This window comes from Bombina bombina, chromosome 1 (assembly GCF_027579735.1).
Source record: "Bombina bombina isolate aBomBom1 chromosome 1, aBomBom1.pri, whole genome shotgun sequence".
NCBI lineage: Eukaryota > Metazoa > Chordata > Amphibia > Anura > Bombinatoridae > Bombina > Bombina bombina.
This window is the reverse complement of record NC_069499.1, coordinates 68,371,945-68,396,840: the sequence shown is the minus strand read 5'-3', so window position 1 is coordinate 68,396,840 and position 24,896 is coordinate 68,371,945. Positions and strand designations below refer to the sequence as shown.

The following is a 24,896-nucleotide window of genomic DNA, read 5'->3' as shown; positions in this document are numbered from 1 at the left end:
TGGTCATTGAGATTATCATTCAGGGTAATAAACCTATAACTAGAAGGATTTATTATATGATATGGCGTATATCTATATTCAAAGTCTTACTCTGGAGTAGAGTTAGGATTCTTAGAATTCTGTCCTTTCTCCAAGAAGGTTTGGAGAAGGGTTTATCTGCAAGTTCCCAAAAGGGTCTAATTTCTGCCTTGTCTATATTGTTACATATATGTCTGGAGGAATTCCAGGCGTACATTAGTTTTGTAAGGCCTTGGTCAGGATTAGGCCTGTATTCTAACCAGTTACTCCTCCTTAGAGTCTTAATTTAGTTCTTAGGAGTATCAGGGGGCTCTTTTTGAGCTGATGCATTCCATAGATATTATCTGGGAAAGTTTTGTTTTGTATTACTCTTTCCTCTTCTTGTAGAGGGTCAGAGCTCTCGACATTACAGTGTGAGTCACCTTACTTTAGTTTTCTTCAGATAAGGTGATTTTACATACCATTATGTTATTTTTGTCTGCAGCGTTAATCAGGAGACTGGTGTTCCTTCCTTGTGTCCTAATCCTTCTTCTCGGAAGGAAAGGTTTTCGGCACTATTTAGACAAAGATTTTACTTGCAGGTGACTAAGGATTTTGTAAGTCTTCTTCCTTATCTGTGGTTTTCTCTGAAAGACGTAAGGAACAGAAAGTTACGGCTGTTTTTCTTTCTTTCTGGCTGAGGAGTATCTTACATTTTGCCTAAGAGATTACTGGATAGCAACCTCCAGAGAGAGTTATGGCTCTTTCCATGAGGGCTGTTGATTTCTCATGGGCAGTCAGAAGTGAAGTTTCTATGGAACAGACTTGCAAGGCTGCATCTTGGTTTTCTTTTTAAATGGAATGATATCTCCAGCGCCAAAAATACTACCACACAATCTCCTCCCAGAAGCAAGATCTCTCAACCAGATCTCAGAGAGCAGAACAGAAAATTTAGCAATGGAGAAGCACTAAAATAACCCCTAAGAAAGGGGATAAACAGCTGTAGGTGGAATCTATAAGGTATTACAGATATGCATGGGATAAAATAGAATACATTTAATTCAAAATATAGAACAATTTACACATTGAAATATAGAAAAGCAATTTCCACATTAAAATAAACAATGATCAAAAATGCATTGGATACAGTGTTTTAAACAATATCTATGCAATTAATAACACATGAGTCTAAAATACCTCTATAAGAAGATTATGGCTTTGAATAGCTATAATAGGGTAACAACTAGAATGTACTACGAATACACAGAAAATCACAAAAAATATAAAATAAAACACAAATGATCACAAATTAAAACAAGTGTGATTCCAATAGATTGTAGTTGTCAGGTTAGGTAATGTCCAGAAGAAGATCCAAATGCTAGGGCGAACTAAAATAACACCCTTGCACTCTGAGTTTAATCCAGGACGTGACCCCACGACAACTACTATAAAACAAGGTACTCACGATATGGAGCAGTGTTGGTCTGGGTACTCTGGAAAGAGTAAGGTAAATCTTGATTGCTGCAGGTTTAAACTTCAGAATAGGGTACCATAAACAAACAGTCAATAAGGAAGGATTAGGTAACTTGAAATCAGGGACTTTGAGGGTTAAGCTCAGCGTGGTCAATGAAGCAGAGTTTGGCAACTTGTAATCTGGCAGTTTGTGGGTTAAGCAAAAGAGTAGTCGTATATGCAGAGTTTGGCAACTTGTAATCAGGCAGTTTGAGGGTTAAGCAGTAGAGTAGTCGATATGCAGAATTTGGCAACTTGTAGACAATAAAATAATTTGTTCCAGCCACCAGTAGTTTAAAAGACCTTTATTCTTTCATCAGCTAGGGTCTTAGACAAAAATATGTTTCAGGCCTGCTATAGGCCCTTAGTCATGTATATTAAACATACACTGATTCATCACTTAAATACTCTACACCTGGTCATTTGTTCACCTATTACCATGTGACTATTCAATGTTACAACAATGCCATCTTGTGGACAGCTGAAGTATATATTTCTTTTTTAAAATAAGCATTCTAGATCTACATAATCACATTGGAAAGATTTAAATGTCAAAAAATATTAAAAGATAAAACCATATGTATAAAATTAAAAATAGAAGAAATATTGCACATAATATGCAGATGCTAAGTACTTGATTCATAAATGCCAATTTCATACCCTTTCATTCTAGAGTTATTCTTATAAATTTCAAAAATTGCAATTTTCATTAAAGGTTATATAGGTTACTAACCATATCAGTTAATTACAATAAACCTGCCTCAGTAAGATTCTCTCATTTTCCTTTTAATTCTTTCATATATAGGTAGTTTTCAGACATCCCCATCATGTTTACTCAGCCCATCAAAAAGGGTTAATACAAGAAATATACTTTTTAAAGAAAATGATGTAGGTATCAATATCACAATACTCAGCCCATTAGAAAGGGTAAACTCATCAATCACTAGAGATGTGTTGGAAAAACAAATATTTAGTAGAATAGACTCCAATCGAAGTCTTTACTCATACCCTTAGGTATTAAGCTTTCCAATTTGTATACCCAAAACATCTCTCTTGTTTTTAATATATTTTCTCTATTACCTCCCCTCCTAGGTCTATCAATTTGTTCAATTATTTGAAATCTGAGCTGGCTGATATTATGACCCATAGAGAGGAAGTGAGAGGAAACAGGAGCCTCTTTGTTTTTACATCTGATATTGGACTTATGTTCTGTTATCCTCTCCCTTATCTCTCTACAGGTCTCGCCCAAGTAGATCAAACCACATGGACACTTAATAAGATAGATACAATAACATGACCTACAAGTAAGATATTTATTAATTTTATATTTCTTGCCTTTTATGGGGTGAAAAAAATGTTCACCTTTAATCATTGAACTGCAATTACTGCAGTTCAAACAAGTATAACATCCATCTTTCTTGGGGCCTATAGTTCTCTGTATGTTCAATCTATTACTACCTATATCAGAGTGTACAAGGGTAACTTTGATGCTTCTATTTCTTTTATATACTGTTATTAGATTCTCTTTAAACTCATTTACTTGGGGGTTGCAATCCCTTAAGATGTGCCAATGCTTTCTCAAGACATTATTGATCTTCTGACTAAATTCATTAAATTGTGTTACAAAAACTAGAAGACTTGTCTCTTTATTTTTGTTCTTCTTAGATGGTTTTTCATTATTAACCATATTCAGTTGTTCCTTGATTAATGGTATTGGATAACCTCTATTAATAAATTTATCAGCCATCTCTTCTAATCTTTGCTTACACCTATTCTCCTCAGACACTATGCGTTTAACTCTTAAACATTGGCTCTTTGGAATAGCCCTAAAAATACTATCAGGATGGTAACTTCCATATTTCAATATATTGTTCTTATCTGTATCCTTCGTATAAATATCTGTTTTTAAGAAACCATCCTTGAAGTATACATAGGTATCCAAAAACTCAATTCCAATTTCACTCATATTCAAAGTGAATTTTAATCCATTAACAGAACTATTGAGATCTTCAACAAAGGACAATAGGCTACCAACGTCACCCCCCCACACGCCAAACACATCATCAATGTACCTCCACCAGGAGGCACCATAGAGCTGGAAAAAGCTATGAGGATATACTCTTACCTGAGGAAACGGCCAGTGAGCATTACGGTCGAGGAACGCGTTGTATTAGCTCTTAATAAATCCCCCTTCTTTTATATTCACACATCATTTGTTCGCTGTCATTGTTTTTAAATATTTGTGCTTACTATCGAGCCCAAATCTAACTTGCCGACTTATAACAAAAAAACGGCCCATACACGCTGTGTACCTCTGGAGCTGTCAAGCTGTACTAACAGACTGCATACGCTGTATGTGGAGAAATCCCTCACTTTGGTAACATTCAGAAATTATACGAACTGTGTATACCTGAATCTATATATGTGGTGAGCTTTGGGAGTTATTTGACTTGTTCAGCTGAACAGCTGCATCACAGACATCTAATCAGCGCAGACACACAGTGTTGTAGAGGAGACGCCTGCATTTTCAGCAGCCACGGCCAGCTGCATACCTGCCATAGGGGCACTTCTACCAGGACAAACCCCCAGCGTACTGACTGCTGTATAAAGGTCAGCCTGCTCATATGCACTACTTGTGAGTGCCAACTCGCATGTGAGTACCCATCTTTTGATGCCGCTATTGTTTATGTTCGCCTAGTTACAGACGATACTACTCTATTAGGCGCTCTCTCTCTCTTTGTTTGTATGTTTTTAAATGCACATATTGTGGAGTGCTGCCAAAGTGACCAAAATGAATATAATTTTAAGAGCAGGTATTGGCACACCTCAAAACACATAAGACCACAAATTATTTCACATATTTTAACTTTTTTCTTAAAGGGACATGAAACCCACATTTTTTCTTTTATGATTTAGAAAGAGAATGCAATTTTAAACATCTTTCTAATTTACTTCTATTATCTCATTTGTTTTATTCTCTTGATATTCTTTGCTGAAAAGCATATCTAGAGATGCTCAGTAGCTGCTGACTGGTTGCTGCACATAGAAGCCTCGTGTGATTGGCTCACCCATGTGCATTGCTTTTTCTTCAACTAAGGATATCTAAAAAATGAAGCAAAATAAATAATAGAAGTAAATTGTAATGTTGTTTAAATTTGTATTCTCTATCTGAATCATGAAAGAAAGATTTTGGGTTTAGTGGCCCTTTAATACTGCAAAAATTGCCTTCTTGATATTTCATTATTTTTTTAAATAAAGAGGGGATCTTAGTCACACAATATGGCCATATTCTGCTCAGCCAGTCACCACTTACAAGGTGTCCCACATTAGACTGGTCCTAACTCTATGAAATTTAGCCAAACTAAGCTCAAGAATACAATTCTAATATATCAAAATAGAATTTCCAATCTCTCATCCAGACTGCATGGGATGAGGCTTCCTGGCTATATATTATTTCACATACTTCAAACTTGTTTCCCAATGCTGCAAAAATTGCCTTCTTAATTAAAATAATGAAAATAGATACATATAAAGTATATATAGCATATATAAGATGCTGGTATAAAACCATACCTAAAACCACTGTCAAAAAATGTACCTATATATTCAAGACCCATATATTAAACTAAGCATACACTTATAAGTTGCATAACAATAATAATAAATATACATATATAGCAAGAATATTGAATAATATATAGCAATATGGACAAATGCTAGAGTATAACAGACTTAGCAATTGCATATGCAATTTCTGAGCAAGCGCTGAGTTAACATGCTGGTGCATGGAGCATACTTAGGTATACTCTTGAACTATACTTTTTATTAGAAGCATTTTTGCGAATACATGAATTTTGCTTAAATGCTTCAATTCAAAATTGAATTTCAGTTTTGACTGAAATGTCCCTTTTAATACTGGATACCTGTTTACTGTTGCTGCACTTCTCACATGGCTTGTGTAAGGCAAGCTAAGTTAACCGCAAAGAAAATAAGACTGAACCCTAAGAATTTGACGCAAAGTTTGTTTTGTTTTTTTAAAACTCAGTAAAGGGGAGTGGTCATAACGAAATGAGTCATTATTGACGAAGATGGAAGGCGCAGTGGGCGTGGCCATAGGGCGCGGAAATTTAAAGCTGTAAGTCGCATGATGCTCCCTCCTCACCATGTCAGGGAGACGCCAGCGGTCCCGCTATAGAGGGGGTATCAGGGCGGCGGGATCAGGTATCCGGGTGTAAGGGCTTTAATAGCGGGCCACTTAACTCACATAGCAGTTGTTGTATTGGCAACGAGGCCAAATCAGGCTCACCCGAAATGCATATGGTTGCTCATGAGTAGGATATTCAGGTTTAGTTGCAGCGCGGTTGCCTGTTCTGTCACAGAAATATATTCGCTATGTGTCAGCTCCGGCTACAGAGGCCTCCGGGCGTGCTCTTGTGCACCGTGCAGCCAGGGTTGTATGACTGGTCAGTAACAATACTGAGAATATTTGTTGCTCCCCAAAATGTACAACTGATACATTTGTGACCCCAAAACAACTGCAAATTAATTTATGTGGGAAAAATGTAAATAATTATATATATAAAAACTATTAGAATGCTCAATTAAATATACCACGATGATTTTTATGTCCACTCTATAATGAACAGTAAACTTCAGCATTGTTGTTCTAGAATCCAGGCAGTTTGTGAGCAGTAACACATTACTCTGCTGACAGAAAAAAAGCTACATGCCCCTTTCAAAGAAAAGGTTCAAGTTTTGCAAAAAAATAATTTACATAATTTCCTCAGTCAAATGCTTTATTTTTAACATAAAAAGGTCGAGTTACAAAAGGTAGCCAGTAGGTATCTTGAAAAGTGTTTTTTTTTTTTCTTCTTATAAGAAGGGTTTAATATCTTGAAGATATATGTATTATATGTGGTAGTTGAAAAGCCCAATAATTAGCAAACTAAAAAGAGAAAAAAGTTGCACCCTAGAGGGTCATGGGATATGTGACATCCATATTTAGTAGATTATTTTACCCAGCTGCAAGTGGTTCGAGAAGTCATATACAGTACTATGTCAACTATTCATTAAGACAACCACTTTGTTTGCCCCTTTGTTCCTATTCTCTCCAGTCTATTGGTTTTGCTTTCCAGGTTTCTATAACAAACCTAATGGCAGTGGTTTTACCATTGTGTTCGATTTAAGGTAATGTTTGAAAATCTAGTTGTCTCATTGTCTGGAATGGAGCTTGCTGAGAACTCAAGCAGGTGCTATAGTATTAGTCAATGGGGGGGTTCAAAGTTGTTGAGCAATATTATGCATTTTTGTTACCCCCAGACTTCAGGTAGCAAGTGGCTTTTTTACATTTCTATTACTCTACGCTACGCAGTGTAAAGAAGGGAGGTTAAAGAATAGGAAAACAATAGGGAGTAGAAACTGTTTTACCAGCGGTATACTCTGGACCCTTAAAAGTAAGCTTTGTGGTGAACTTTGTGCACCCACAGACTTTATGGTTTGGAACAACTTCTAATGAGTCTTGTGAAAGACAAGTCTAATGACGTACGGGTTTAGGCGGCACACTTTCACATACAGTAGCTGAACTAGAGGATTTTAAATGCATATAAGATTTTGACCATAACCATATTTGTATAGCTACTTCTGAATGTATTCTCTTAAAGGCAAATTAAACACATTTATTTCATGAGTCGGAACAGTAGCGGAAATCCTGGTCCTGTAGACCCTGCAATGCTGGGGTGGCCTGCAGGTAAGAGGAGCCTGTCGAGATTTTGAGGGTCGGTGGGCCGCATCACCTGCTGTGGGGACCAGTGGCAGGGAGCAGCAGAGGCCATGGAGCGACCTGTGCGCACAGCGCATCTTGCAATGCCATTCTGCTGTAGGCCAGAAAGTGAGGGGTGGTGTTTTAAGGTAGTAGCTTAGGGGCCGGGTGGGCTCCTAGAACAACAATTGCTGGGGGCCTAGAAAACAAATTGTTCCGCCCTTGCGTCAGAAGATTTTAAACCATTTTGCTTCATTTTGTTGGTCTCCTCTAAAGCACTACTGGGAGCTAGCTGAAAACATTGGGTTACATATATTATCACATTTGCTTCATTCTCTTGATATCCTTTGTTGAACACACCAGGTAAGCTAATAACAAGAGGCATATAATGTGCAGCCACCAATCAGCAGCTATCTCCCAGAAGCAATTTGCTGCTCATTTGCCTACCTACTTATTCTTTTCAACAAAGGATTTAAAATTGCATGCTCTGTCTGAACCATGAAAGCTTCATTTTTACCATCCAAGTCTTCATGTAACAGAAAATAATCATTCTATTTACTTCAAAATTAATTGCTTCAATTGCCAAAACGTATGTTTATAGAAGAACATTCCAGGATTCCCCCCCCCCCCCCTGCTGTTTTAAATATCTGCAGCGCCTTGAAATACAGCTGGGAGCAGAATTTGTGAGTTAGTGTGCCTTTGATGAGGGAGCCCTGTGTGTCCTCGTGCTCCACTGATAAGCCGAGCTTTAGAGATCTACCGCATTAGATTCTGATCAAGCTGATATCCTTTTTCTGATAAATAATCAAGATGGAGTGTTGACCATTGGGTTTTTGGCCTTGATATATCTACTGTATTTCTGGAGGAGAGAGAGCTGAGTTTTAAAACCAGAGCCCTGGTTTTGAAATTACAGCTGATGGTTTTGTTGTTGGCATTGTGATGCTTTCCAGAGTGCGGGCCTTCATTCTACTCAGAGATCAGTGCGATGACTGGAACTTTAGCAGTTGACAATAATAAATGAGATGTAGATTGCAGAAGCTGTAACTGACTTTAGGGGAAACCCGTTCGTCAATGGTTAGCATCCTCTGGCTATATGAGATTTCCAGCAGACGTGTATATTCTGTCTACTCTGGCCAGTCAAATATTGGGTGATTTTCCTTTGTTGGGAGATGGTATGCTTATCACTTTGCATTGTAAACTTAGTCCATTAGTAACCCTAAGATCTGACCCTTCCAATATAGGCCTAGTTTCCATTTATGTGGTAAATTCTGGAATGCGTAACACAACACAAGATACAGAGAGAACAAAGCACATTTGATCATAAAAGTAAACGGGGGGGGGGGGAGTGTATGAAATTGTATATTGCGTGTTTATAAAAGTTCAATTTTGAGTTTACCGTACCTTTCAAAGGTATCTTCATTATTAGAACCCTGCAGTAGTTAGTGGGCCATGTAGTATGCTCTAAAATACTACTTTAAATACGGTAGCTCATTTCTTAATTGTGTAGGTTCAATTCCTCACACTTGACATCCGGATATTAGGAAAAAGCAGAATAAAAAAAGAACATTAGTTCTATTAGGAGATCCATATTATGAACCCTTATAAGAACCAGAGGAAACTGATGGGTTTTGTATTCTTGTTTCTTAGTGATGGCATAATCAGATTGTTATACTTCAATGCTCATTTCCCATGTTTGTTGCTAAGGGAAACAGGTTATATAGACCAAGAGAATCAGACAAGACTCTATATACAGAGTACTTAGTGATTCTACCACGTCACATGGGCGGATACCTCAAACCCCAAAATATTACCAAAAAAATATAAAGCTAAAGATACTTATTTGAACTTCTGGGAAGAGACCCTGAGGCAAGAGAACGGGTGAAAAAACATAGAGTTGAAGCTGAAAACCCATGAGCAATGATTCCTAGAGGCAGCAAAGCTTACTGTACAGTCCTGGCCAAAAGTTTTGAGAATGACACAAATATTTTCACATAGTCTGCTGCCTCAGTTTTTATGATGGCAATTTGCATATATTCCAGAATGTTATGAAGAGTGATCAGATTAATTGCAAAGTCCGTCTTTGCCATGAAAATGAACTTAATCTCCCAAAAAAACATTTCCCACGCATTTCAGCCCTGCCACAAAAGGACCAGCTGACATCATGTCATTGATTCTATAGTTAACACAGGTGTCAGTGTTGACGAGGACAAGGCTGGAGACTACTCTGTCATGCTTATTGAGTTAGAATAACAGACTGGAAGATTTAAAAGGAGGGTGGTGCTTGAATTCATTGTTCTGCCTCTGTTAACCATGGTTACCTGCAAGGAACACGTCCTTATTTTGCATAAAAAGGAATTCACAGGCAAGGATATTGCTGCTACTAACATTGCACCTAAATCAACAATTTATCGGATAATCAAGAACTTCGACAGAGGTTCATTTGTTATGAAGAAGGCTTCAGGGTGTCCAAGAAAGTCCAGCAAGCGCAAGGACAGTCTCCTAAAGTTGATTCAGCTGTGGGATCGGGGCACCACCAGTGCAGAGCTTGCTCATGAATGGCATCAGGCAGGTGTGAGTGCACAGTGAGGCGAAGATTTTTGGAGGATGGCCTGGTGCCAAGAAGGGCAGCAAATAAGCCACTTCTCTCCAGGAAAAACAGACTGATATTCTGCAAAAGGTACAGGGAATGGACTGCTGAGGATTGGGCTAAAGTAATTTTCTCTCATGAATCCCCTTTCCGATTGGGGCATCCGGGGAAAAAAACCTTGTCCGGAGAAGAAAAGGTGAGAGCTACCATCTGTCCTGTGTCATGCCAACAGTAAAGCATCCAGAGACCATTCACGAGTGATTTGCTTCTCAGCCAAGGGAGTGGGCTTACTCACAATTTTGCCTAAGAACACAGCCATGAATTAAGAATGGTACAAAAACGTCCTACAAGAGCAACCTGTCCCAACATCCAATAACAGTTTAGTGACGAACAATGCCTTTTCTAGCATGATGGAGCGCCTTGCTATAAGGTAAAAGTGATAAATAAGTGGCTTGGGGAACAAAACATTGACATTTTGGGTCCATGGCCAGGAAACTCCCCAGACCTTAATCACATTTAGAACTTGTGGTCAATCCTCGAGGCTGGTGAACCCCCCCCTCCAAATTCTGACAAGCTCCAAGCATTGATTATGCAAGAATGGGCTGCCATCAGTCAGGATGTGGCCCAGAAGTTGATTGACAGCATGCCAGGGCGAATTGCATTGGTCTTGAAACAAAAGGGTCAACACTGCAAATATTGACACTCTGCTAATCTTAATGTAATGGTCAATAAAAGCCTTTGACTCTTATGAAATGTTTGTAATTATACTTCAGTATACCATAGTAAGGTCTGACAAAAAGATCTAAAAACACTGAAGCAGCAGACTTTGTAAAAATGTAATATTTGTGTAATTCTCAAAATATTTGGCCAGGACTGTAGTGTCATAGCAACCAGACATAAATTACACAAAAGCCAACACTTCACTTACAAAAGTTGATGTGAAGTGCTTCTACTGAAAGTATAAGCTGAAGGGTGGAGACCCCCCCCCCCCCTCCCCCTATGATCACATATAAATGAGTTCCTACGCTGTGTCCATTTATACAGGGAGTGCAGAATTATTAGGCAAATTAGTATTTTGTTTTTTGTATTGGTTGTAGCAGGTATCTGGTCTACAGGTGTCAGCTCAGTGATTGCACGTAATGAAGTAAAAACATACAAGCTTCTAAGCCCAATCCGGGACCTTTCTACATGCGCACACACCTCCTAGCAATGATTGGACAATAAGCGCACACCTCCAACCCGATTGGTCAACACGCCTTTAAAACAAACAGGCACCGGTTCCAATCTATCTAGCCTTTGAAAAAGCCCGACCGGAGTCGGGGGAAACGCGTCGGGCATCTAAACTAAATAAAAGACTTTATGGGAAAGCAGATAAAAAGTACTGTTGGTCACCAGCGTTACTAAGACTTGGGTGACAGGATCCGGAACACCGCCACCCAACTGCTCTTATTGTGAACGGAGAGGAGTAGAACATCTATCCCCCTGGTGCTACAGGAGCTGCGATAATCCCAGGAGCATATGCTCTCAATGCACATTTTGATTTTAATCTAGTAAGTGTTTCTAACTGTGTGTCTTATTGACATAATAAAAACTCTGCACTTGAATTGTGCCCTGTGCGCCTGTCTTTTCTTTCATTTCATGTAACTACATCTGAGCCGAGACCAGTGGGATTGCTGGCTGAGAACAGGCGGCACTTCAGTGGCACTGCAATCAAAATAGAATTCCTTTTTTATGGTTCATTTGAACATTATCTCTCACCAACCCAGGATCATCTACAAAATACAAGAAAATTTTCTGCCTTAACGTTCAAGGTACTGTTTTTATCCTAAACAGACATCAACACCCTATATCAGGTGTGCATAATTATTAGGCAACTTCCTTTCCTTTGGCAAAATGGGTCAAAAGAAGGACTTGACAGGCTCAGAAAAGTCAAAAATAGTGAGATATCTTGCAGAGGGATGCAGCACTCTTAAAATTGCAAAGCTTCTGAAGCGTGATCATTGAACAATCAAGCGTTTCATTCAAAATAGTCAACAGGGTCGCAAGAAGCGTGTGGAAAAACCAAGGTGCAAAATAACTGCCCATGAACTGAGAAAAGTCAAGCGTGCAGCTGCCAAGATGCCACTTGCCACCAGTTTGGCCATATTTCAGAGCTGCAACATCACTGGAGTGCCCAAAAGCACAAGGTGTGCAATACTCAGAGACATGGCCAAGGTAAGAAAGGCTGAAAGACGACCACCACTGAACAAGACACACAAGCTGAAAAGTCAAGACTGGGCCAAGAAATATCTCAAGACTGATTTTTCTAAGGTTTTATGGACTGATGAAATGAGAGTGAGTCTTGATGGGCCCGTGGCTGGATTGGTAAAGGGCAGAGAGCTCCAGTCCGACTCAGACGCCAGCAAGGTGGAGATGGAGTACTGGTTTGGGCTGGTATCATCAAAGATGAGCTTGTGGGGCCTTTTCGGGTTGAGGATGGAGTCAAGCTCAACTCCCAGTCCTACTGCCAGTTTCTGGAAGACACCTTCTTCAAGCAGTGGTACAGGAAGAAGTCTGCATCCTTCAAGAAAAACATGATTTTCATGCAGGACAATGCTCCATCACACGCGTCCAAGTACTCCACAGCGTGGCTGGCAAGAAAGGGTATAAAAGAAGAAAATCGAATGACATCGCCTCCTTTTTCACCTGATCTGAACCCCATTGAGAACCTGTGGTCCATCATCAAATGTGAGATTTACAAGGAGGGAAAACAGTACACCTCTCTGAACAGTGTCTGGGAGGCTGTGGTTGCTGCTGCACGCAATGTTGATGGTGAACAGATCAAAACACTGACAGAATCCATGGATGGCAGGCTTTTGAGTGTCCTTGCAAAGAAAGGTGGCTATATTGGTCACTGATTTGTTTTTGTTTTTGAATGTCAGAAATGTATATTTGTGAATGTTGAGATGTTATATTGGTTTCACTGGTAAAAATAAATAATTGAAATGGGTATATATTTGTTTTTTGTTAAGTTGCCTAATAATTATGCACAGTAATAGTCACCTGCACACACAGATATCCCCCTAAAATAGCTATAACTAAAAACAAACTAAAAACTACTTCCAAAACTATTCAGCTTTGATATTAATGAGTTTTTTGGGTTCATTGAGAACATGGTGGTTGTTCCATAATAAAATGAATCCTCAAAAATACAACTTGCCTAATAATTCTGCACTCCCTGTAAGTCTGCAGGATCCACTGCTGAGGGTAGTGGAAAGCCAAAATGGGTTTAGGTACAGAAAAAAATGGGGTGGGGGGAATAATGAAAATAGATTGAAGCTCTTCAGAAATCTGTCACAAGCTCTCTGTGGATTCATGTCTGATACAGATGTGGTGCTCACTTCAAGTTCTTGCGTAGAATGTAATTTTTAATTATGGGCCCAGTATAACTAGTTTTAAAATTAATGTTCACATTTTATCCTCTTGCGTAATATAGGTTTAGCTTACGCTATGTTATATAACAAAAAACTATGATGAACAAAAATCCAAATATTTTATTTCACTATTCAAAGAGCATGCAATTTTAAATCATTTTATAATTTACTTCTATTATTTTGTTGAAAAGAAGGGATGTAAGCTAAGGAGTGTGCATGTCTAGAGCACTATATGACAGCAGATTGTCATCCATTTGCAAGAGCACTTGATGGCAGCACTATGTCCTGCCATTTGATGCTCCTGACACCTGCCTAGATATCTCTTCAACAAAGAACACTATGGGAACAAAGCAAATTTGTTAATAAAAGAAAATTAGAAACTTTTTTTTTAAAGATATTTGCTTTGTCTGAATTACTTAGGGCCATGATACCCAAATGTTTAAACCCTTGAAAGTGATGCAGCATAGCTGTAAAAAGCTGACTAGAAAATATCACCTGAACATCTCTATGTAAAAAAGAAGGGACAATTTGAGGTAAAATATCTAAGTATTCAAACCCCATTGCAAAGGACTTTAAGCAGCAAATCAGTATGTCTGTCCTGGGACAGGCAAGGGAGTGAGCTTCGTGCACACTCATTTCCCTATTCAATTTAAGGAAGTTTACTATGAAATCTCATGAGTTAAGTGAAATCTCATGAGATCACAGTAAAAGAGTTCATGACCTTAGCACTGCTGATGCTGATTGGCTGCAGTTCATTTCTTCATTTTTTTTTATTTTTATTTTTTACCTGCAGCTGGACAGCAGCTGAAAGTATAACTTTTTACACAGAACTTACTCTGGTGAGCTGAGGAAATTTTGAGGTAAAATATCTTCCTTTTTTACATAGAGATGCTCAGGTGATATTTTCCTGTCAGCTTTTTACAGTTATACTGCATCACTTTCAAGTGATTTAGCATACGAGTATTATGTTCCTTTAAGAGAATGTTTGGGTTTAATATCCTTGTAACTTCTTTGCAGTGCATTACAGTCAAGTCCAAATTAAACTTTCATAATTCAGATAGGGCATGCAATTTTGAACAACTTTCCAATTTACTTTTAGCATCAAATTTGCTTTGTTCTCTTGATATTCTTTGTTGAAAGCTAAACCTAGATAGGCTTGTATGCTAATTGCTAAGCCAATGAAGGACGCCTCCTATATCATTGCATTTTTAAAGTTTTGCCATAGTTACACTTCCAGTTCATGTGTCATATAGGTAATATTGTCAGCACGGATTGGCTAAAATGTAAGTCTGTTAAAAGAACTGAGATAATGCAGCAGTCTGCAGAGGCTTAGACACATGGTAGAGGTAAAAAGTATATTAAAGGGACAGTCAACACCAAAATTGTTATATTAATATACTTTATAACATTTAAACCTCTACATTTCTGCCTGTTTCTAAGCCACTACAGACAGCCCCTTATCACATGCTTTTTTTTTATTTGCTTTTCACAACAGGAGACTAAAAGTTATGTGGGCCATATAGATAACATTGTGCTCTCTCTCCTGTGGAGTTGTGCATAACACTGCACTAATTGGCTAATATGCAAGTCAATAGATAATAGTTATGTGATTAGGGGGCTGTCAGAAGAGGCTTAGATATAAGTCAATCACAGAGGTAAAAAGTTTATTAATATAACCGTGTTGGCTGTCTACACTAAGTATTTTATATTCTATAAATACACCATGCACCTAAACCCTTTTGATATTAAGATATAAGGGCTTTGGTCCCAGACTTGTCTGGGGTTAGCTGCCTGGGGCTCTGGGGACTTTACTGCTCCCAGGGCTTTGGATTTTGCAGGGTCATAGAATGTGTACCCGGTCGAGTCTGAGAGTGCAGTCCACTTCAGTGTGTGTGTATGTATATATGTGTGTATGTATATGTGTGTGTGTGTGTGTATATATGTGTATATATATATATATATATATATATATATATATATATATATATATATATATATATATAAATATAATTACTGTTTGAATTATTATTTCTTAATTTTATTTACTTTTTTAAAATTTAAGTTCATTAAATAATCTTAGGCATGGTCCATCATAGACAAGATATGTTACAAATGTATTTGTGTGTGTTTTACTTAAAAAAACAAAAAAAACAGCTTTTAATTAAATGGATCTTTCTGCAGTAGATGATATGGCTACTAATTGGAGCATATGCACATATGCCTGCTCATTAGCCTCATCTAATTTGGCTAATTATATATAACATCTTTACAGGAGTTATAAATAGTAAAAATACGCAAGAGAGAATATTACTACTCTAAAATGCCCTTTTTAGCTTTTTCCTGCATCCACCACAACCTCATATATAATATTAACACTTCTATCCAATCTTCTTTGATTGTAGGATCGGCAGTGATGGACTCTGATGAAAGTCCTGATTATGTGGACCGATTGGCTCGAAAGTATATGGTAATGTTGCTAGCTTTTGGGTTGGTAGTTGTGGTTTAGTAATGAAGTAGATTAGAGATTGTAATTAAGACATCTAGAAGGGAAATAAAATCTTCCAGTTTCATATACATACATACATACACACATACACACACATTGATTGAAGTAGCCGTGTTAGTCCAGAGATTTAGCATTGAGTAACAATACTTTTTTTTTTTTATTGGACTAAATATACATTTATAAGTTGACAAGTTTTCGGAAGAGTTCCTTCCTTTATCAAGTTTAAAGCAATACAGTATATATAATTTACTGTGATAATTTATATATTGCCAGTTAGTAAAAAAAAAAAAAAAAGTCAAGGGGGTTTGTGTACAGGTAGGATATTAAAGTAAAAATGTAATTCCCTACAAAAAGTTTAATGATGGATAATTTAAAAAAACAAAAAAAAAGCCTGATATATTGAGAGAACTGTAAATTGGTATTAACAAAGCCTCTTTAAATCTTTATTTAAAGACCCAATTAGCATCCACATTTTCATGATTCATATTCAGTTTAAAATAAAGTAAAAAGTGTTATTCAAATGATATTTTTTCCACTTTTAACATATAATCATTTCTTAAAGGGACATCAAACCCAAAATATTTTAAATAACTTTCCAATATACTTCTTCTATTATCAAAATTCTATTGTTTTCTTGTTATCCTTTGTTGGAAGGCAAATTCTGGAGTGTGCATGTGTCTGTAGTTTTGCAACAATGTTATACATTACCAAGAGCACTGGATGGCAGCACAATTTCCTGTCATGTAGTGCTCCAATCCTAGATATCTCTTCAACAAAGAATAACCTAAGAGAGAAGCAATTTGATAATAGAAGTATATTGTCATTTTTTTGTTTTTTGTATTCGCTTTCTGAATCATGAAATTACAAAATTGGGTTTTATATGTCCCTTTAAGTTTTTATTGATGATACTCAGTTTGCTTCCTTCTAAGAAAGGTTGTGTTTTTTTGTTTTTTTTTAAACCCAACTGAATATGACTGATGCACTCACCTTGGGCTCAATTTATCAATCATTTTTAGACTTCTCCTTCCAGTTCTCCGCATCCTGCCATCGGAGAGGCGCACATGTGCGCCGTTTATCATTAAATCGCTCATATTTTTACGTTAATTTCCAAAGGCGAGATGCGGCGTGATATTGATAAATCTCTCTTAGGAGTACTTTTGCGCCCTATTTATTATTAAAATTGAGTGAAATGACAGTGCATAATAGAATTTAACTTGTACCTTTATTTTTATATAAATATCATTTTAAACAGCTTATTTGATGTGTATGTACTTAAAATATTTATTTTTTGTAATAAACTGATTTTTTTTTTGATTTTTTTTTTATAGTTTAATAAATCATTTTGGTTTTCAAATGATGATAATCTTTAAAGCATTACATATGTGTGACTGATGTGAAACAAGCTTAATTATAGACCATACATGTATCACTAACCTTTTTTTCTTACAATTTTTTTGTAATACATTTACCATGATGTGAAAACATTTCTGTTTGTGTATCGGTTAACCCTTTGATGACCAGGTTAATTTGTCTACATCAGAAAAATGTTCCAATGTAAACAAATTGAAATTGTGCACGCGATCGCAAGATTTCAATGATCGGGTCAGGGGGGCGTCCCTGTGAAGCTAGGGCATGCCCTCCAGACCGCGATGTGGCCTTTCAGTACGGCACTAAAGGCCAGTGTAATTGTGACGGAATAGAACGTCATAACGGCGTTAAAAGGTTAATGTGTTTCAAAGATAGCACCTTGTCTAGTTCAATAAAATCATCTGTTCTAGACATACATGTCCTAATCAATTTTTATTTTTTTTCAGCTGCAAGTAGGGTATCCAAAACTTTTTAATTTATTATTATTATCATCATCTCCCGGAACAGGGGAAAAAATAATTTTAATAGTAAATTCAGTAAAAATGTCTATTTCTGTATTCACATTACATTTTCATTTTATATAATAATTTGCCAATGTCTTTAAAGTCCCGCTATACAACATTGTTTTTTGGAATACATTGATAGACCATTCCTTCATATCTATTTATTATATATAGATATATAGATATATATAGATAACATTTATGTAAGAACTTACCTGATAAATTCATTTCTTTCATATTGGCAAGAGTCCATGAGCTAGTGACGTATGGGATATACATTCCTACCAGGAGGGGCAAAGTTTCCCAAACCTCAAAATGCCTATAAATACACCCCCTCACCACACCCACAATTCAGTTTAACGAATAGCCAAGAAGTGGGGTGATAAGAAAGGAGCGAAAGCATCAAACAAGGAATTGGAATAATTGTGCTTTATACAAAAAAAATCATAACCACCACAAAAAAGGGTGGGCCTCATGGACTCTTGCCAATATGAAAGAAATGAATTTATCAGGTAAGTTCTTACATAAATTATGTTTTCTTTCATGTAATTGGCAAGAGTCCATGAGCTAGTGACGTATGGGATAGCAGATACCCAAGATGTGGAACTTCCACGCAAGAGTCACTAGAGAGGGAGGGATAAAATAAAGACGGCCAATTCCGCTGAAAAAATAATCCACAACCCAAATCAAAAAGTTTTAATCACATAATGAAAAAAACTGAAATTATAAGCAGAAGAATCAAAACTGAAACAGCTGCCTGAAATACTTTTCTACCAAAAACTGCTTCAGAAGAAGAAAAAACATCAAAATGGTAGAATTTAGTAAAAGTATGCAAAGAAGACCAAGTTGCTGCTTTGCAAATTTGATCAACAGAAGCTTCATTCCTAAAAGCCCAGGAAGTAGAAACTGACTTAGTAGAATGAGCCGTAATCCTTTGAGGCGGGGATTTACCCGACTCCACATAAGCATGATGAATCAAAGACTTTAACCAAGACGCCAAAGAAATGTCAGAAGCCTTCTGACCTTTCCTAGAACCAGAAAAGATAACAAATAGACTAGTCTTTCTGAAATCTTTAGTAGCTTCAACATAATATTTCAAAGCTCTTACTACATCCAAAGAATGTAAAGATCTCTCCAGAGAATTCTTAGGATTAGGACAACAATTTCTCTACTAATGTTAGAATTCACAACTTTAGGTAAAAAATTAAATGAAGTCCGCAACACCGCCTTATCCTGATGAAAAATCAGAATAGGAGATTCACAAGAAAGAGCAGATAACTCAGAAACTCTTCTAGCAGAAGAGATGGCTAAAAGGAACAAAACTTTCCAAGAAAGTAATTTAATATCCAGAGAATGCATAGGTTCAAACGGAAGAGCCTGTAAAGCCCTCAGAACCAAATTAAGACTCCAAGGAGGAGAAATTGACTTAATGACAGGCTTGATACGAACCAAAGCCTGTACAAAACAATGAATATCGGGATGATTAGCAATCTTTCTGTGAAAAAGTACAGAAAGAGCAGAGATTTGTCCTTTCAAGGAACTTGCAGGCAAACCTTTTTCCAAACCATCCCGAAGAAACTGTAAAATTCTAGGAATTCTAAAAGAATGCCAAGAGAATTTATGAGAAGAACACGAAGAAATTTAAGACTTCCAAACTCGGTAATTAATCTTTCTAGACACAGATTTACGAGCCTGAAACATAGTATTAATCACTGAATCGGAGAAACCTCTATAACTAAGTATTAAGCGTTCAATCTCCATACCTTCAAATTTAATGATTTGAGATCCTGATGGAAAAATGGGCCTTGAGATAGAAGGTCTGGCCTTAACGGAAGTGTCCAAGGTTGGCAACTGGCCATCCGAACGAGATCCGCATACCAAAACCTGTTTGGCCATGCTGGAGCCACCAGCAGTACAAAGGAACGCTCCATTAGGATTTTGGAAATCACTTTTGGAAGAAGAACTAGAGGCGGAAAGATATAAGGAGGTTGATCATTCCAAGGCAGTGACAACGCGTCCACCGCTTCCGTCTGAGGATCCTTGGATCTGGACAGATACCTGGGAAGTTTCTTGTTTAGATGAGAAGCCATCAGATCTTTTTCTGGAAGTCCCCAGATTTGAACAATCTGAAGAAATACCTCCGGGTGAAGAGACCATTCGCCCGGATGTAACGTCTGGCGACTGAGATAATCCGCTTCCCAATTGTCTATACCTGGGATGTGAACCGCAGAAATTAGACAGGAGCTGGATTCCGCCCATACAAGTATCCGAGATACTTCTTTCATAGCCTGAGGACTGTGAGTCCCACCTTGATGCTTGACATACGCCACGGTTGTGACATTGTCTGTCTGAAAACAAATAAACGATTCTCTCTTCAGAAGAGGCCAGAACTGAAGAGCTCTGAAAATCGCACGGAGTTCCAAAATGTTAATTGGTAATCTCGCCTCTTGAGATTCCCAAACCCCCTGCACTGTAAGAGATCCCCATACAGCTCCCCAACCTGAAAAACTCGCATCTGTTGAGATCACAGTCCAGGTTGGACGAACAAAAGAGGCCCCTTGAATTAAACGATGGTGATCCAACCACCAAGTCAGAGAAGATCAAACATTGGGATTTAAGGATATTAATTGTGATATCTTTGTATAATCCCTGCACCATTGGTTCAGCATACAAAGCTGGAGAGGTCTCGTGAAAACGAGCAAAAGGGATTGCGTCCGATGCAGCAGTCATGAGACCTAGAATTTCCATGCATAAAGCTACCGAAGGGAATGATTGAGACTGAAGGTTTTGACAAGCTGAAACCAATTTTAGACGTCTCTTTTCTGTTAGAGACAAAGTCATGGAAAAAATGCAAAACAAAACAAGCCTCTAGAAACCAGAAGCAACTAAAAAGTGAGACTGAAATAATGTGAAAAAAACTGGTGCCAAGTATGACGCCCACATTTTTTTGGCCCCAAAAACGTCCACAACACATATACGTCAAAAATGATGCAACCATGTGAAAACTTCCGGCGTCAACTATGACGCCGGAAATGACGAAATTTTTTGCGCCAAAAAAGTCTTGCGCCAAAAATGACGCAATAAATTGTAGCATTTTCTGCAATATGTAGACAACTGATTTCCACAGCACCAAAAAATGATAGGAAAATTGTTAAATAAACTTAGCCTTTATTGTTCCATTTCAGCACTTGGCACACAGCAGCAAAAAAAGCGACGTTTCGGGCTGTTAACCCTTACTCATGCTTATTCAGAACACCTGTTAGCTGCTCCTTAAATACCATATGACATTAACCCTTAATACACCAAATAACATTGTGTTAACTAAACAACTACAAAATATAGCCACCTAGTGGTCAAAACTCATTATTCCTATAAAAATTATTAAATACATAGTTAAAAACAATCTGCTGTTAGTAGTTACAATTTCCAGATATATATCTTACACATTCATCATATGATAATATTATTATCTTTGCTACAGTTTACTTATTTACAGAGAATACAATATTGTGTTGTATTACAAACTGAGAAAAATATCTTTTATTTCAAATTTTTAAATTCAAATTTTTACTCACAAGAATACTGTCATGTCTATTTCTCTATTGATCCCTTTGGGAACTAAAGCATCTAACTTGTGTATCCAGAAGGATTCTTTCCTCTTTAGCTGAGTTTCCCTATTCCCACCCCTTCTATGGGGTTCAACACTATCAATGACTTGCCACCTCAATTGTGAGATATTGTGACCAGCTTCAATAAAGTGACAGGCTACCGGGGCTTTCATGTCCCCACATCTTATATTTGATCTGTGCTGACTGAGGCGATCACGTATTTTTCTAACAGTCTCGCCCAAGTAGATTTTGGAGCATGGACACTTAATAAGATAAATTACATGTGTAGACTCACATGTATAAAATTTGTTGATGTTAAACTTCTTACCTGTTTGGGGGTGTACAAACTCTCTACCCTTTATGACCGAATGGCAACTGGCACAGTTTAAACAAGGATAAGTGCCACATGATTTAGATGATATGTATGTCTGTTTTTTCACCTTGGCCCCAATGTCATTCTTTACCACTAGATCTTTAATATTGGGCACTCTCCTATATGCCATTAGTGGATAGTTTTGAAACTCAGTAATATCTGTATTACAATTTTTTATAATATGCCAATGTTTTTTAAGGTATTGGGCAATTTCAGCACTATAAGGATTGTATTGTGTTACACACACTATTCTATCCTGTTTATTCCTAATTTTGTGCCTATTTTCACTGACACTATTGGCTTTTTGTTTCTCTCTTTCCACTAAGCTAGAAGGATAACCCCTTTGTACAAATCTCTCAGTCATCTCTCTAAGTCTTATCTCTTTCACATGGCTGTCACTTACTATTTTATGAACTCTGAGCATCTGGCTTTTAGGTAGGGAATTTTTCAAAGACTCATGATGGAAGCTATCATATTTAAGTAGGGAATTTCTATCTATACTCTTCCTGTACATGTCAATTTTTAAATTGCCAGTCATGACATCCTTGTGCACTTCAGTATCCAAGAATACAATATTTGTCTCGCTAAAATTAAGTGTAAATTTTAGTCCCTGCACTGCACTATTCAACTGATCTACAAAAGCCAAAAGGGAACCAATGTCACCCCACCACACGCCAAACACGTCATCTATGAAGCGCCACCAGGCTGCCCCATACTTTAAGAATAAAGCATTTTCATAGACAAATTTGTCTTCAAAACAACTCATGAACATGTTGGCGTATGATGGGGCAACATTGGACCCCATGGCTGTCCCCTTCAACTGCAAGTACCATGTTTCACCAAATAAAAAATAATTGCAATATAATACCACTCTAAGCAGATCTTCAATAAATTTCAATTGTATGTAGCTATATTTATTGGTTTTAGTCATAGTGGTCATAACAGCTCCAATTCCACTTTCATGCTTGATGGATGTGTATAAGCTACAAACATCAAGTGAAAAAAGTATATACTTTGTGTCATTTAGCGGCAAATCTTTAAGCTTCAAAATGAAGTCACTAGTATCTTTAATTTAAGAAGTTGCTTTCATAACTTCAGGCTGTAAGATTTTATCAAGATATACCGCTATATGACTAAATACAGATTGTATACCAGCAACTATTGGACGACCAGGTGGTCTATGGGGGTCTTTATGTACCTTTGGTACTGTGTATATAATTGGGTTTTTTGGCCACTCAATGTATAGATATTTAGCCAATTTTTTATCTATAACACCCTTAGTAAGAGCCTTGTCAATTATACCCTTAATTTCTTTTTGTATATTAATGAGTGGGTTACACTCAGCATTTTCTGAACCCGCGAGCCTAACAGCCCGCAATTTAGAAAAAAAGTCAATTGAAAATTTTTAAATTAAGAAAAATATTAATTCATATGCATTTTCCCAAAAAATGAAACTGACAGTCTGAAAGAAGGAACACTGATTATCCTGAATCATGGCAAATATAAGTTTAAAACATATATTTAGAACTTTACATATAAAGTGCCCAACCATAGCTTAGAGTGTCAAAAATAAGACTTACTTACCCTAAGACACTCATCTACATATAGTAGATAGCCAAACCAGTACTGAAACGAGAATCAGTAGAGGTAATGGTATATAAGAGTATATCGTCGATCTGAAAAGGGAGGTAGGAGAAGAAATCTCTACGACCGATAACAGAGAACCTATGAAATAGATCCCCTAGAGGAAAACCATGGTATTCAAATAGGCAATACTCTCTTCACATCCCTCTGATATTCACTGCACTCTGAGAGGAAAACCAGGCTTCAGCCTGCTGCAAAGCGCATATCAACATAGAAATCTAGCACAAACTTACTTCACCACCTCCATGGGAGGCAAAGTTTGTAAAACTGAATTGTGGGTGTGGTGAGGGGTGTATTTATAGGCATTTTGAGGTTTGGGAAACTTTGCCCCTCCTGGTAGGAATGTACATCCCATATGTCACTAGCTCATGGACTCTTGCCAATTACATGAAAGAAATATAGATATATATACACTAAAAAAGTTTCCACAAATAAACCTTATCCAGCAACCCCATATTGGGCCTATAAATTCAATAGATAAAGGAACCGTCACCCCCCAAGAATAGACACTACTAAGGATACTGGTAAATAATATAAATGTAATTCTTAATCATTTGCTGAAAAAAGTTATATACAAAAAGAAAAACCACACATTAATTGGTCAATATGATAAGCATATGCAATTCATTCATTATCCAAAAGATAGGGGCACCCAGAATTTAATATTTAAAGCCGGTTTACTAAGGCAATTCTCCACATAGAACGTCTTTGTAAATAAACTGCCTCTTGCAAATATACGGCAACTGCATGCAATTATACAGCAACTGGATATCCCCAAATAAACTCCTTTACTCCCTATGTGGCCAGACAAAGTGTGTCCCATTTTGGGGGGTAATGTGATCATTTATCCAAAGCTTCGTCCCATACTCTTACTCGTTACCATATAGTAAGTTGACCAATGCCAAAAAGGGACAGATATACAGATCCGGATTAACAGATGAGAAATCATACAATGCTTTTCCCATTCAGCATCTACTTCGTGTTTACCTGATCTGATGAAATGGTTTTATAAACCCCCTAGGCCAAAATGCTCCGCTTACTGTTCATAGGTATATGATAGAACCGTCCATGGTCCACATATGGAGACTCTCAAAAGGTTCCTGGGTGTAGAATTAAATTAGAACGGTGTAATTCCAGCCAGCGTGGAAATCTGCAACGGCCGATACAGACTCTGCTACACATGTTTCACCCTATGTTGCTTGGGGTTTCCTCAGGCACAAATGATCGATAGCTGTTGCATAGATTCAGACCTATTTACCGTGTCTCCCACAGGTGAATTAAACATTAATTACTTTGTTGCACATTGAAACAAAAAAGTATTCTTTTGATATTCCTAAACATTATGTTACAAATTTATAAATTACTTGCTAACCAGTATCCTTACTCAGTGACTAAAGTTCTCTCTAATAACAACATATAAACATTTTCAAAAAAGCTAAAGCTCTAGTCTAGTCCTAAATTAAATAGCTTCATGACCAATTCATATATAGTATAAATAAATATCTATAATCAATCGCAATAATTCCTTGAAAAGTATACATGTTTAGTATAGAAGCATTCTTCAACCAGACTTGCATAAATAGATAAATATTTATTGTATACATATGGTATTAATCCATAGACATTT

General features: G+C 37.2%; 1 protein-coding gene across 1 annotated transcript in view; it reads left to right on the top strand.

The window, feature by feature from the left end:
- The first annotated feature begins 15,613 nt into the window (after positions 1 to 15,613).
- The window catches only part of LOC128636249 (uncharacterized), a 46,337-nt gene continuing 37,054 nt past the window's right edge, over positions 15,614 to 24,896 (top strand). The window contains exon 1 of the mRNA XM_053689287.1: positions 15,614 to 15,734. Within this exon, the coding sequence (XP_053545262.1) occupies positions 15,681 to 15,734 (54 nt within the window). The 5' untranslated portion in view covers positions 15,614 to 15,680. The remainder of the gene's footprint in view (positions 15,735 to 24,896) is intronic.